This window comes from Antrostomus carolinensis, unplaced genomic scaffold (genome assembly GCF_000700745.2).
Source record: "Antrostomus carolinensis isolate BGI_N321 unplaced genomic scaffold, ASM70074v2 scaffold15303, whole genome shotgun sequence".
In the NCBI taxonomy this organism is placed as follows: Eukaryota; Metazoa; Chordata; class Aves; order Caprimulgiformes; family Caprimulgidae; genus Antrostomus; species Antrostomus carolinensis.
In genome coordinates this window covers 35263-50805 of record NW_010304590.1, presented here as the reverse complement: position 1 = coordinate 50805, position 15543 = coordinate 35263, and the positions used below count along the sequence as shown (strand labels likewise).

At 41.4% G+C, this 15543-nt stretch overlaps 1 protein-coding gene across 1 annotated transcript in view; it reads left to right on the top strand.

The window, feature by feature from the left end:
• Positions 1-1351: 1351 nt before the first annotated feature.
• The window catches only part of LOC104522274 (poly(rC)-binding protein 3), a 28590-nt gene continuing 14398 nt past the window's right edge, over positions 1352-15543 (top strand). Inside the window, exons 1-6 of the mRNA XM_010164515.2 lie at positions 1352-1481; positions 5368-5496; positions 7594-7737; positions 12524-12565; positions 13076-13151; positions 14946-14998. Of these exons, the coding sequence (XP_010162817.1) occupies positions 1365-1481; positions 5368-5496; positions 7594-7737; positions 12524-12565; positions 13076-13151; positions 14946-14998 (561 nt within the window). The 5' untranslated portion in view covers positions 1352-1364. The remainder of the gene's footprint in view (positions 1482-5367; positions 5497-7593; positions 7738-12523; positions 12566-13075; positions 13152-14945; positions 14999-15543) is intronic.

Genomic DNA, 15543 nt, shown 5'->3' with positions numbered 1-15543 from the left:
AGCATGCTGCCATCACAAATGCAGAGGTACTGCAGGAATCAGTGCTAGTGTCACTGAGCTCCCACACTGGTTCCACAGTGCACGCAAAGTTTTTTAAAATACTATTTGTTTTTTGTTTTGTGTTTTGTTTTTATTTGGGGTCCTGATCACACAGTATAGGCACTTTTTTTTTTTTTAACAAAAAGGCAGTCTTGACAGAGTAGTCTTGATAAGCAAGAATGTAGGGAATCACATCAGTTCTGTCTGCTGGAACTCTTGTTGCGTCGTTAATGACTTAAATGAATATTAAGATGCATGTTTTCTGTCGTTCCTGTGCACATCTTCTGGGTAGCATTTCTGTGACGAATGTACCTCACAGATGGATGAGATGGTCTTTTCAGCTCACAGCTAGTGTTAGCAAACCACATCAAGATTCTCATGAGTTGTTGGACAGGTGCTATACAACTTATGGCTTTTTTTTGTGATCCTAAGTGCTCTGAACAGCATCCCATCCATCAGTGGGAAGATAAGCTTTATCTTTTCCTCTGTGATGAAGACATTAGGGGGATTGTTTTGTCTTGCCTAGAAGATTCTGAACTAGCAAAATATATTTTAAACATTGTAAACCTTGTGACAAGTAGTATATTGAAGTGCTCATGAAAACCTGCAGTGTAGTCTCGTTGGATAATGTGATACATGGATACAGGTTACATTATCTGGATACAAGTAATTGCTGTTCTGCTGAGATCTTTGTACTCTGAATACATAGCTGTGATGAAAAAGATTTTAGAAATTATGTAACAGGACAAATACTTGTGGATCTGCTACAAAAGAGAAATTAAACCTGGAGGTCAGCAAAATATTTTTCAAAACAACCTGATTTTCTCTGCTTCAGATTATTCGCAGATTCTATGCCATTCCCTTTTTTAACCTTTTTTCTTTGTATCAAACCTGACAAGAAATTGTGTTAAATGTAAAGACGTATCATTTAGTAGAAGTGTTCTAACCGAGAGGGCAGAAAAGAGACCAAATCAGGATTTGGGGACCTGTGAACTCAACTTTGTCTTTTCTATCTGCTTTGGCTGGTCTAATGACAGATACCACCTCCTCCTCCTCCTCCTAATCCTACCTCAGAGACTGGCCTCTGGTCCTGCCGTGTGGACCATCAATGCCAGACAGGAAAAAGGTTCCTCTGGCACAAGCTGCTTGTGCAGTTCGTGCTGACAGCTTTACCTGCAACAGAAACAAACCATGACCAGTTGCACGCTCTCCAAGTCACCACGAACAGCTCAGGCATTTGCTCTGAGCCCTTCAATGCTTACCAGGAATGACAAATCCCCCGCTAATTCTTACTGACGTTGTGATTACAGGATATCAACGCTTCAATGACAAACAGCACGGTGACAAGCAAACCACCTGTAACACTGCGGCTCGTCGTCCCAGCAAGTCAGTGTGGATCCCTTATAGGAAAAGGAGGTTCCAAAATCAAAGAAATCAGGGAGGTAAGTCTTGGGATGTCTGAAGGGATCACTGGCTATCTCGACGTCCTACGGCAGCGTGTGCACTGTCACCATCAGCCTCCACACTTTGCTCATCGCACGAACGTGAGCGTGTGCTGAGTGAAAAGCCTGGAAAAGCCTTGCTCTGGTGGAAGCAGGGATCCGGCGCAGTTGTACCCTTCTGCCTTCCTTGAAGCTACAGATAGTGTGTGAAATAAAGAAGCAGCTTTACAATGTATTAATCTCTGATGCACAATTTGGCAAAGCAACAGTTTAGCGACAGGAATGGTTCGTCCAGTTGCTTTTCAGGCACAGTCCCCTCCCCAGCAGTACTCAGGTGATCCTGAGGTGGAGCGCTGCAGCCATTTCCGAATTAGCTACCACCCTCGCAGCCAGAGAAAGGCCCAAGTAGCACTGGGGAGTCCAGGTTAGTAGATCAAATGTTTGATCTACTTTTTAGAAAAAAATTATTTCCATACTCCTTTCCTGTTTGTCCCTAATCTCACTGTGCCACAGGTGACCTGATTTCATGTATTCTAAACCCATATTGACTTTTTTTAATCCAGACTTTATCTAAAGATACTCATTCAATGTACTGTGCTAGGAGCCAGTTCTTCTTTTAAACAGAAAATGCAAAAATTATCATATACTGCCAGTTTTAATTCTTCCATGCATGACTGTAACAACATAGCACATGCCAAGCCAAGGATCAAATGTTTGTAATCAGTCAAACAATAAAATCAGGTACGTGCTCAGTTATGTAGAGAAAATCTGAATAGGACATTTCAGGAAAATAGATTTTTGTTCTGAAGAAAGTTACTGTTCTCCTTCTAAATTTGTATTCATTCCAACATGGGATGAGGTGTTGAATAACAGGATAACATGCTGATCAATTTTTTTAATTTAACTTGGTCAAAACAGAAGCTTTTGACAGGCTTTACCTAAGTGAAGCTTCCTTTTTTTATCTAAAATGTAGATTCAAGACAGTAGGTTTCAATCACATTTCATTTCAAATGTGAAAAAAAGTTAATGGATATTTGTCTATCAAAGAAAATTTGACCAAATGTCAAAAAGGAGTGGAAATTCCTTTGATCAGAATTTTATATCCAGCATTTGCTATGGAATGTTAGTTTATGGTAGCCTTGGAAGGAAAGATGATGATAGAGGACAGTTAAGAGTCTCCTCCTGTTGACTTTCAAGTTCTTCCAAATTATTTCATTTTTATTCCAATTCGATTGTCCCAGGAGTTTAACAAAGTTCCCTCTGAAGGCTTATCTTCACTGTTCAGGATTTGGCTGCTCCTGAAAGGGTCTTTTCCCTCTTTGCATACAGGGAAATAAAAGCAGCATGTACCACTTCCATTAGCTGACAGAGCTGCCAAAAGCTGTTTCAGAGTTTTTGTTGCCAAGCAAACATGTTGTTCCTTCATATGCCTCTTGCTTTGTCAACTGTGTTCGTGTAAACTTGTACAAAAATAATTCAGAGCCCTGCTATTTGAAGGGGGTCCCTGTGCTTACTGAGACCTGCAAATAAAATGCAATTGCAAATCAGATTATTGGGTTTTTTTAATGCTGTTAATTTATTTTTCACTAAAGAGTCCTGGAGCTATGCCTCTCAGTAGTCCTTATCGTCAAACCAGCTTTTGAGATGTGTCAGAAAGGAGTCACTTGATGACACTGAGGGGAAGAAAACATTATTTCTGTGCAGATGTTAGGGTCATAGGAAACCCTCTCTCTTTTTTTCTTTAATCCCAAGAAAACTGTCAGAGAACTTTGTATAGATGGAAGAAGATTCTTGTGTGTTGAAGTGCATGTCCTGGGTGGAAGGAAGATGTTCAGTTTGCCTTACGCATGGGACATTTCTGGCTCAGATTCTGCACAGCCACTGGACTGTTGGTGTTTGCAGCAGTTAGTGTCTGGGTGAGTCAGAAAGCCTGACGAGTGGCTGCACTGGAGAAGGCATAGCTACTGTGGGAGATGTGGTCGGAGGTGACCTCAGCCACGAGACATGTTTTCTCCTGGTCCTGCAGATCTCTTAGGCATCCAGGAGAACTATCAGGCAGCAAGAACCCAGCCGATTTCTTTGTTGTATTAAAATAGGAGCAGGCATGAGCGTGAACCATGTGCTGATGAGCACTTACCTCTGGGTTTTACAGCTGTCGATACTTTGGATTTTATTTTAAATATTGGTAACCTCATCCAGAGCACTGAGTGAGTGCTTTTAGAACATTGACTTTTAAAGGTGAGATTGGTCTGCTGCCCTGTGAACATTAAATGACGTAAGAGATTATTCTGGTGAGCATAGTTTCAGAAGCAATTAGCTATTTATGTAGCACAAGGAAGTAAGAGGATAGTGTTTGGCCAAATAGGTCTTTTGATAAGGCTAAGGTAGGGAGAGGTCACTCTGCACATTTTCTGAAGCAGAAGGGTAATGAACAAAATATTACTCATTTTTTCATTGCTGACATATGACTGAAGTCAAAGAATAAACAAGATTAGCACTGGAAGCAAATGCATAAATGACTGCAGTATTTGGCAGAGTATTTTGTGCTAGATGTGCAGATACTCAAAACTGTTTACGTTAAACAGCAAATATGATCAAACAGAAAAAAAAGAAAAAAAAAGGAGCATCCAGCCCAAGATGTCGTCTAATTTCATCATCACACAACACACTGAGCAGCAATTGTGTGAGGGATGGTCTTTTGTGTTCAGTCATGTACCCAGGAACAACATGTAGGATTGCTGTACTATTTTCAAGATAAGATTACAAAAAAAAAAAAGAAAGAAAAGCATGAGTGATTTATCAAATTATGGCAAAATTCTAAAGCCTATTATAGAGCAAGGAATTTATATTCTGGCCTTAAACAGCACTAGTGAACAGAAGATGCAATCGGTAATTTAATCAGTCTCTGGAAAGAAGAATAACGTGTTGTATGTAAGCAGCAGGAAAACAGGCACGAAGTCAATGCTTACTGAAAATACTTCTTTTAAAAGCATTGCAATAACAGTGAGGAAGAGATTTTGTTTGTAATACATGAAAATGCTAACTCAGTATTAAATACTTGTGTTATTTTCTATTGACTGGAAAGGTCTTTCAGGATGTTTGTGAAGTAGTGCCAGGAATTGTTTTGGCTTCATCTGTTTTTTTCTTTCTTTGGGTTTTTTGGGGGGTTTGGGGTTTGTTTTTTTTGGTTTTTTGGCTAACTGAGATACATTAGTGAAAAGATCAACTTAAAAAAAAAAACAGACAAACAAAAACCCCAACCTGGCTCATTACTTCCTTGGGCTCATTTATAAGCTGAAAGTTGATGATGTGCATATATTTAATCAACACTAATTATAATTTAGAAGTGCTTCTGTACCATCCTGAAATATTCCAGAGCATAATAAGGCTGCTCCAAATTTCATCCAGAGGAACAAGTCAGCCATCAGTGGATTAAAGAGCTATTTATCTGCAACTCATTTGATTAGGAGACCTTCTTCAGTTGTCAGCATTTTTTCCCTTTTTTTTTTTTTATTATTGAAAAGTACTTCATTTCACCTTTTTTCTTTTTATAGTCAGCATTGCAACTGTCTGTCTTTGAGGAGGTTAAGAGACTCGCCCTAAAATTCAGGTCATAGTTTGATTTGTTAACAGCAGCTACTGAGGTCTAATCTTCCTAGGATGGGAGAGTTTGCAGATTGGCATGAACAGATGAATCCATGTCCTGCCAGCCCTCAGTTACCCTGGCTGGGCATGAGTTTACATCCACGCTCTACCATGTATCCAGTGAAGAAAAGACAAAAAGTTTGGAAGGGCATCCCCTCCATCTCATCGCTGATCCCTGGGTTTTGAGAGGCGCCGCTGCCTGCCCGAGGGTGACACTCTCTTTGCTTTGTCTCTGCTCAAGTCCACAGGAGCCCAGGTGCAGGTGGCCGGGGACATGTTGCCAAACTCGACGGAGCGCGCAGTGACTATATCGGGCACTCCGGATGCCATCATCCAGTGCGTGAAACAAATATGCGTGGTTATGCTGGAGGTGAGTGGGTGCTTGGCCTATCACCTCTCACTCGGGAGGTGCTCAAACACATCATTAATTTTCAAGTGCCCTGGGTTCCCCAGGGGTGCTGCCTGCCCTTCCCGTGCCAGAGATTCAAGAGGACTCTGTTAGACTGTGCCCTGCCTGGTGTTTGAGAGCCTCTTGCAGCTGGGTTTAGCAATCAAAGACCAGGGCTGTCATGATGCTGTTAAACAACAGACAAGGTCCAGCGTGGAGCTGCAGCCCATTCTGAAAGAAAAGCCTTTTATTCTGATGCAGAATAGGGCAGAAAACATCTAGGTCTTGTTTTAAATAGAAATAGTTCTGACTAGGGAAATTTAGATTTACGAGGACTTTTTGCTTCCTTAGGGTCAAATCATTGTATAAGGCCAGAATGTTTCATTTTGGTGGCGGTTTTTTAGCTCTTAAATTAAATGATACAATATTAATTTATACAAAAATCTGGACATATTAACCTTTGTTGAAAACGCCCATAATTTCATGCAAGTACACTTCTCAACTGATCCAGTTGAATAAAAGTTTGAAAACCAAAAATATTCAGACAATCAAAATTAAATATTTTAACCTAGGAACCATAATTTTTGACATGGAACATGAACGATCTCCACTTTTGTCATGTTTTCTGCTGGAAAATTTTCTATGTGTTTGGTTTGGTTTGTTTTTTTTCCTAATTCTAGTCAAGGGCTGTGTCATTATGATCTCTGACATCCTACTTGTCTGTTAAAGAGGGGAGTGTTTGAGACAACACTACAGCTATTGGCTCTTCAGAAGTATGCAGTGCATCAAAATGATGCACAACCTTTGCATCAAAATTTCCTACAGCTTAATACAAATAAAAGCATAAAAATTAATAAATCCCCAGGTTTTTACTGTGGAAAAGTGACTCATTTCATTTTTTTTTAACTGTCGTGAGGAATTTATTTATAAAAATGCAATATTTATAAAAATGCAAGAAAATATTTAAAAAATAATTTTCATTTGTTAGAGATAGAGTATATGGTGGCAATAGTTGTCAGCTCTGTGAATACAGTGTAGGCTATTGTCCAAGTGACATTTGTAGAATAAATAGTTACTTGCTAAAGATGAGAGATGCCACCTCTCAAAATCAGAGAGACACAGTCCTGTTTTCCTGTGGGTAGAGACACTTTTTAAATAACCAGTTTTGACATCATTTTATGTACTTAACTTTAATGTAAATCAAATCACAAGCAGCACAAAGACCACACTGACTTAACTACAGTTTGCTTCTACAAACCTTTAAAGAACTCAGAAAAAAAATGTGCTCTAATTTGCAGCATATATTTAATTTTCAACAAACACTTTAACTGACATGAAATAGCTAATTATATGATATTCATTAATAGACGTGATATTGTTGTTACCTTCTTTAGTTGTAGTTAATGCACTGAAACCGGGGCACCATCCTGCCAGGTGTTGCACAGGCAGTTTGAAGCCTTTTTTACAGACAGGTGCTTCTGCTGTATTGAAAAGGAGAACGTTAGCCTTGGTCAGGGGTTTGCCCTTTGGGCCCTTGCCTTGGGCTGCAGGGCACAAGCTCCCTTTCCATGCATTACGAAGGCCATGCCCCTGCTGAAGCTGCAAGGATTTTTGTCCAGCCTTCCAGCTCAGACAAAAGGCAGGATCAGGCTGGTCATTTGCAATTGAACAGTTGACTTAATTGAATTGGTAAAACAAGAAACCTCAATGTGCAGCAGTGTAGGAAAGATCGATAAGCAGGAGATGTGCTCTGTGTTAACAAAGCGAGAGCACAGGCTGGATCCTTCCAAAACATGGACAAATTTCAAAATGGTGCCTGTGTTTCCTGAAATGCCTTGAAATGCTTAATTAATGCTTCTTAGCTTCGTCCAATGACGGTCATAATAAAGCCACAAGCGCCAGCACTGCCTGTTTTGGCCCAAAGTCCCGAAAACCTGATAGGGCTGATGGGGTGGTGGGCTGGGTTGGGTTGAGTTAGTTACATGCCTTGTTGTTTGAGGTGACCAAGGCCAGGAGTGATTTTTTAATATGAGCTCTGCTATGTTCTGCATTTTGATCACTTTGTGTTTTTGTCTGCAGTCCCCACCCAAAGGTGCCACCATCCCCTACCGTCCCAAACCTGCCTCTGCACCTATCATTTTTGCAGGTGGCCAGGTAAGAGCAGACACCATTTTGGCTTCAGCTGGAAACCACACCGTCTTGGCCCAACCTCAGCCAGCGCCTGTTAGTTTTCAACTTTTACTCTTTTTTGCCTGGTATAGTATTGATGTGCTTTGTCTACTCTGTGTGCTTAGAGTTTGCAGGAAAGGAGAACACTGCATTGCAAACTTGACACAAATTGTGATGACTGGTATTTTATCAAGATTTAAAATTAAATTCTGTAATCAAGCAAAGTTTGCCCTCCTGCGAACTGGGAGGTGTTCAGCTCAGATGTTCCCCGAGTGGGATAAAACTGTATATTGTAGGGGTTGTTTTTTTCACTCTTAAGTTGCAGTTTCACCAGCAGTATAAGCAGTTTTGTCAACTTCTCAGGGATGATCAAACAGCAGGATGTCTCTGCTCATGGAAAGCATCATTTTTTTTCCTCTTAGTTTTTACATTTTTTAGGAACAAATAATGCACTTTGCAGTAAAAACCTGTACACACATTATTTCTGCTGCTTTTAGTCCCTCAGGACCAAGTAGCAGTGGGGTTTTGAGGTTACAGGAGCTGCATACATGCAAGTGTAGACCTTCCCAACCATGACATGCAACAGCCTGATGGATAGCACAAGCACAACGTTCCTGTTTCTTTTTCATATAGTAAAGTTTTGACGATTCCCCCTTCATTTTAAACTGTATCAGTCAGGATTCTCATCTGCCTTTAAAACCTCATGTGCAATGTGACTCTTCCTTGTCTTTTGATAATGCTCTGAAATGGCTCTGCAACATGCCACTGAGACATGGCAGGAACTTGCTCTGCCATCATCCATCCGTTGCAGGGGGAATACAGTTTTAGCAACTGATGAGCAAACAATGAACGCAGCTGGTATGTACCCTAAAAACACCATAGGAGGCTCACAAGGGAACCCATCTAGCCAAGAGGCTAAGAGCAGCACTGCCTAGATATGTGCAAAGGTGGAGTAAGATGCTGCAAGCCCTACCCAACTCAAGGGGTAGTAAGGCACTCCCGCTCAGCCAAACCTTTTCCCCAAGATGACGGCAAGGCCCCTTTTGAAGCAGTTACCCAGTGGGAAGAGCCACTCACCTGCATGGTGGAACATCTGTAGGCAAGTACCACCTCCCATCCCATTAGCCCAGCACAGATCATCACCCTGTCGTGGGGTGGCATGTGGGCTGCTGCCATACCATGTCTCACCCCGGTAGGCAATTTGGAGGCCATGTGGGAGGCTAGACACGGGGCTCTTGGTGGGGCAGAGGGCACAAGGTGCTACTGGCATTGTTGGTGATATGGCAACCCGCGCCACCACAATCTGCCAGTTTGTAAGGAATATCTCAAGCATATATCAAAGCACCTTTGCTTCACATAGACCCTCGTAATGAGCTTTCTCAGAATTTCTGTCTCAGAGTTGTACCTTCTACGCTGTGATGTTACGTTGTGACGTATATCCAAATTTTCATTATCTGGATGTAGTAGCTTTCAGTTCCTGGTTTTCAAGCCTATCACTCTTAGCTGTCTTCAGAATAAGAAATCTGCTTACTTCCTGCCCAAAGTTGAACAGAAATTTGCCCCAAATTGGTCTATGACTGAAAGTTCAGAATAATTTACTCCATGTATAAAGTTTACACTGCAGTGTTTTCCTTTAAGAAATGTGTGTGTATATGTATGCAGCAGCCCATGGTAACCAGTATTGTAATTGCCACTGCTTTCAAAGACTGTCTCTGTATGTGATTCCTCAAAAATATTGAAACTTTGCTAGAGTGCTCTGAGCAGTTTGTATAAATAATTGAGTGTCCTGTTTTAAGGTTTAATAGCTCTTGTCATCTTCAGTTTTATCAGTTAAAAAAAGTGTTCTCACTTTTCTAATGCAACCTTGTTGATGTGAGAAATTTTTTAAGAGTGTAAGAGGCAGACACTTTCTGTGTGCTTTGAATTTAGTCTCTGACTTTAAGCAAACTTAAATGCTTAAATTGTGTTTGGGAGTCAGTATGGAAAGACACTTTAACCAGGTTTCATAGGTGGAAATTAGTACTGAAATGAAATTGTATCGGCAGTGTTAATTCCACCCAACCTTTTGTCTATGCTATCAGAAGTTATTTTTCCATTCTAATACATCATGGCTTTCTTGAAAGGTTTTGGTTTGTTTAATGTTTGCATGTCAAGCAACACTAACAAGATCAAATTTCTAGTTTTCCTTAACAAGTTGGGGGTTGGGGTTCTTCTGCTTTAAGTGTTGCTTTTAATTCTCTTGTGCTTCTTCGATACTACATTGCATGGCAGAACTAAAAGGAAGATGAACACTGTCCTGCCCTGCTCTGCCCCTTACCAATGTTTAGTATATGCAGGTTAAAAAACAATAAATCCAGCACTCCTCCCTGATAGAAACAAATGGGAAATTTCTACCCACTGTGCTACATTGGTGCTTAGGTGGGTACTCACAGGATACCCACAGCTTTGCTTTCTGTCCCATAGCAGTTTTATGGTTTAAATTGAGGAAATTTGTAGACCAGGTCATTCTTGCTGTTACTAATGTCAGTACATCAGTAGGAACGTTGCCCTTGACTTTGATGGATGCAGACCCATAGCTCATGTCCTTAGTGAAACTTTACAGTCCAGATGTCTCAGAAGCATCTACCAGGCTTGTACTTGGCATGCCTCAGCCATGGAAGGGCACGGTTCTTCTGACAAAAGGTAAAACAGTCAAAGACAGGTTTTCTCAACCTAAATCAATCAAATCACCTTTTGGGAGCTTAAGAAGTGAAGAGCTTTTTTTTTTTTTTACTGGGAAAGAAAATGCAGCACTCATCTTGTCCATGCTGCTGTGATAGTTTTCATTGACAAACAAATAAAAGCTAAGCTAAGCTCTGAATGTTCATTAATTCTGTTATTTCTCTAGTTTATTTGCTTCCTCCTATGTATACAAGGAAGTATGAGGGAGCAGAATGACAAGGAAAGGGGTGATTTCTGTTAGGTTTGCTGCTGATTTTTTCGCAGAGGTTTGCAGTGGCTTGCAGACCACTGCTTGGGAAGTACCCATGTAAAAGATGTTCTCTCAGCTGGGTCTGAAGTAAAGCCAAGATCAGAAAGGACACCTGTGATCCAGCACCAAGGCTCAAAGAGCAAAGCGTGGTTTCTCATGGACCAGGCCTGGCCATTTCCAGCTGTAACCCCCCTGAGGCTGCTCCTGTGCTGGGCTGTGCACAGAGCCCTCACTCAGCAAAGCAGTGTCCCATCTCCCATTAAGGTTGTCTTCATTTGGTAAAGCACTTAAACACATGCTTTTCTTGCTTGAATACGTGCTTGCTTAAGACCCACTGATGGCAGTGATCACCTGTTTTGGTGGACTGCAACCTTTTATTGTAATTTAAAAACCATCAGTAATGGCCATCCCCTGTAGACGCACGTGAGTGTATTTGCCCGTGAGTATCCCCTTGAGCCCAGCCACACACACTTCTGCCTGAAAACTGCTCGTGTGCATAATGTTTGCCAGATTGTGGCCTTGCTTTATAACTAATTTAAAAACTAAATGAAATATTTCTTCTCCAGAAGGATAATTCTGCTGCAGAAATGTGCATCAAGCAGTTGAGGCATTAAAGGTTTTAATATCTGATCTCCATTAAATGAATTGTTTTATCGTTTGCAGAGGATTCATTACTTTCTAAGAGGCCTTTTGTCAAATAAGCATTTTGCAAACTAAGCTAATCAGCTCTGTTCCTGTTTATAATTCTCCCACTACAAATATTTATACATTATAATTTGTCCTTCTGCTTTCCTGCCTGTCTAAGCACAAGCACATTAACATTTTTCTGTCATGCTATTTCTTTCAGAACAGCCCTACAGGATATAATAGAAAATTATAAACTCTGTGTAGTTTTTTTTTTGTAGACCATTACAGAGAGTTGAACAGAGCAAACAGGAGAGATGAGGGGCCGTGCTAACTGGTGCCATGCATGCCACCATATCCCTCATTGCTTTTTTTGCCTCCTCCAGTGCTACCAGAAGTGATGCTAGAAACTGTACCCCTTGCACTGCTCTTGTGGTGCAGAGAGGCTGGGTTAGGACGGGGGATATTTGGCTTCTTGTGGAAGATAAGACCACTGTGCTGGCAGTCTCCATTGTGCTCCTGTCTCCAAACTGGTGTGCTGGCCCCGTGCCCAGGCACTGCCGGCCAGGCTGCCATCCAGCGCGTCTGCTCGCGTACCTGCCGGCATGGCAACCTGGGGCACAAGCCCCGTGGGGTGGCTCGCGTCCCTGCCGGCATGGCAACCTGGGGCACAAGCCCCGTGGGGTGCACCGCCGCACGTGTTTTCTGGCACTTGGCATCTGTGGCTGTCAGTAGCCAGGTGAGGTGGCTCAGAGCCAGCTGACCTGTGTCCCTGTACGTCGCAGGCAGGAGCGGATGGCAGGGCAGGGCATGGCATCCTTGCTGACCCCCTTGCTGCTTCAGCCTCAGCATCTCCCTGCATGCATTGGTGGCACTGGGTGCATGGGGCAGCAGGGAGGGGACACGGCCACCCCTCTGTGCTCCTCAACCCCCACAGTGTCCCCAGCTCTGCTTCTAGCAGACAGCTGAACTACAGAGAGGTCCTGAGGACCAAGATCATCAGAGCTCAGGCAGCAGCACTTGGCATCTCCTGATTGCAAGGGGTGGGTGGGCAGCTCGACAGAGATCTTTCTGTATAGTGCCAAGCGTTATCAAGCAGCACAAGACAATGAAGCTTCACTCAGTGTTGAAAGCGATGCAGGTGGCATTTGCCTGGGGAGCCAAGAGAAGCTTTTCTGATGAGAACAGAAATGCTGCTTGTCCCATCTGACTGACCTGTGTCTTACCTGTGCTTGTTGTTTTCAGGCATTCACGATTCAGGGGCAGTATGCCATCCCTCATCCAGACGTGAGTCCAGCACATGTAAATTACTCCCTCTTTCTTCCTCACCCTCTTATTTGTTCTGGGCAACATTTGCTTTCTACATTTACCAATAAAGACACAGCCTAAGAACACCTTTCCTGAATGACACACTGTATAGCCAAGTGTTAGCTCAGCTGCATCTCTTACCTCGTGCAATAATTGCTAGAAAGTACAATGGCCCAGGAACAAATGACAATTATCTTGGTCTTTTTTTTGCATGTGATATATTTGAGTTCTTTTAATATGTAATTCTACAGTAATTATTTAACATTAACAATAGCCATTACATGTAATAACAGTAGAGATGTCATTTATAACCAGTTTGGTTCTTTTTTTTTTCCTCTATGGTAGATTAGAATGAATGATTAAACCTTTTTTTTTTATTTTCCAAATATAATTTTGATGAATCCAGTTTTAGAACATGTAAGATGGTTTCTCTGCTCTGAAATAATTCCATTTGATTGGTTAGTTCTAATTTCCCATCCTGCCCTGCAGTTGACCAAGCTTCACCAGTTGGCTATGCAGCATCCCCCCTTTACTCCCCTTGGGCAGACCACCCCTGGTTTCCCTGGTACGTACCCATGACCCCCTGGGGATGTCCTTCTTCTTAACAGCTTTGTTTCCCGTGGTCATTACATCATTTTAATAATAAATGTGGTCAATGACCAGCAATCCTTCTATTTTTATACGTTAATCTCTGTTCTTCCCTCTCATACCTCTGTTACAGTTCCTTTCATCACTACTAAAACATGCTTTGTTTGTCACATTTATTTAATCAAAACCGCTTCGTTTGTGCCATTGGCTCAAAGCCCTGGGTTTCTTTTGTTCAGTCCTTGCAAAGTTATTACAGACCATACAGTATGTACCAGTTGGTCCAAAGTGAAGTATTTGGGCGTGCACCTTGTCAAATTTCCAGTTTGGTAACATGGTTCAGAAAGAAGCAAACATAGAAAAACAGTATGTAATTGTGGTACAGAAATACTGATTAAAAGAAATATGGCATGCTGAAACTCAAATTCCTTGTAGAACCAAATGTCTTAAGAGCATCTGTAATCATCACTGCTGGGACAAGTGTCTCTCCTACTAGATATGCCGATATAGCTACAAAATGCAATAGAAATTTAGTTAAATTCAGGGCTGCAAATTTGGTCCATACTTATTAAAGCTGAAACTGAATTCTTGATTCAGGAGTGAGAAGTCACTTAACCCTGCAATAAATCATTTTTACTGCACTTCACTACATACATGCTTGGCATCTAAAAACTTCACAGAACAGAAATACATGTGTACTGGTACATGCTTCGTATGGCAAATAACATTTTATCACATACATCAAATTCTGTGAGCAACTTGATAGTTTTATATTCAATGTAAAATAAGCATATGCAACTCTATTGAATGTAAAAGTAAGTAAAATGTAGGTGACTCACTTTTTTGTAAGAGTATTTCTTTTCCATCTTTTCTAGTTGAAAATGAGCATTTTTGGCATGTCTTTACAGATAATAATAAACACCAAAAAAAGAGAAAAGGAGAGAAAGAGATGTGACATCCAAAATAGACTTTTGTTTCTTCATGATGTATCTGATAAAATACCTACAAGTAATACTAAATTGCTTTTCCTAGCTTTATATTTTCCCTATTCATGTTATTAACATGCTGCTCCTTAATCTTTTCCTGGTTATATTTGTGAGATGTACGTTTCTGTAATGTTACCATATGTTAGAGCAGTAACTCCATTTTTCCTGAGCATTTTCCTTTTGTCCACCCAATTTACAAACAAATGTATGCAGCTTAGAGTATTTTGTACATTTCCCTCCAAAAATAACCCTTCCCAACATCTCTTCAGCAACTAATCCCACATATAATTTGGAAATTTTCCTAGGTTGATTTCCTCATCCTTAATTTATTAATTTTTCTTTTTCATATCTTTGTATTTTGTTCTGCTAATTGTTTGTTTGACTTCCACTTTCATTTTCGGTATTCTCAAACTCCTGGTAGACAGGTCAAATTTCAGCCATCCATTAATTTCTCAATTGATGTGTTTAGAACAAACTTCAGAGACTATTTTTAGGGGAAAGCCTTCATTTTCTAGCAGCTTTTTATGACCCTGTGGAATCTCATGTGACATTTGTTGCATTGGTGGGTTAAAGGTTAATTAAGATAAGACTCATATAAATTAGTCCAGCCCTCTGAGTTTTGCATCTCTTGCTTTCTTTTCTGTTTCACTAGCAGTTCTCTATATTTCTTTGCTCCTCTCTTTTTTTTCTTTCTTCCTTTCTGTATGTTTCCTTCTCAAAAATATTTGTTGTGTCTTGCCCTTCTTGCAAACAACTGGCGTAACGTTTTCCCTCTGTCCCTTGAATAGGACTGGATGCCACCACTCCAACCAGTTCCCATGAACTTACTATTCCCAATGATGTAAGTGGACCAATAGTCAGTATCCCTTTCTCTTCTCTCGCTCCTCTGCCTCTGGAGGGGAAACCTCTCATCTTCGGCTGATTTATAAATGCTAGTCACCAGAATAAATTGTACAGCATTTGGTCTGTTGGGGAGGGGATATCAGGGGTCAGAGAAGTGCTGGACAGGAACAGCAGAAGTGACTGTCCCCTCTTGTGTCAGGTCGCCAGTGTCGCTGGTTTAGTTGCACGACAGTGCCAGTGCTGTGGCACGTCACCAGTTTCATTGAAGCCTGGGTGCCTGCTGCTTACAGTGCTCTTAGATGAGTTATCAAGACTGATCTCAGGTGGCACAGGGGATCTCAGCAGAAGTGTTAAAGGGGGTGGAAAAATGTGCAGCCCCATGTGCTGTGTGTTGGGCTGGAGTCCTCCATGCCAGGGGGATGGAGAGCTTGCGCTGCAACGGCTTGTGCTGTGCCCATCTCCACTGCGCCCCACACTTCTCTGAGATGGCATTTTTCCTGAGCAAAAAAGCTACTTCAGTCATGTAAAGATGCAATGTAAGGG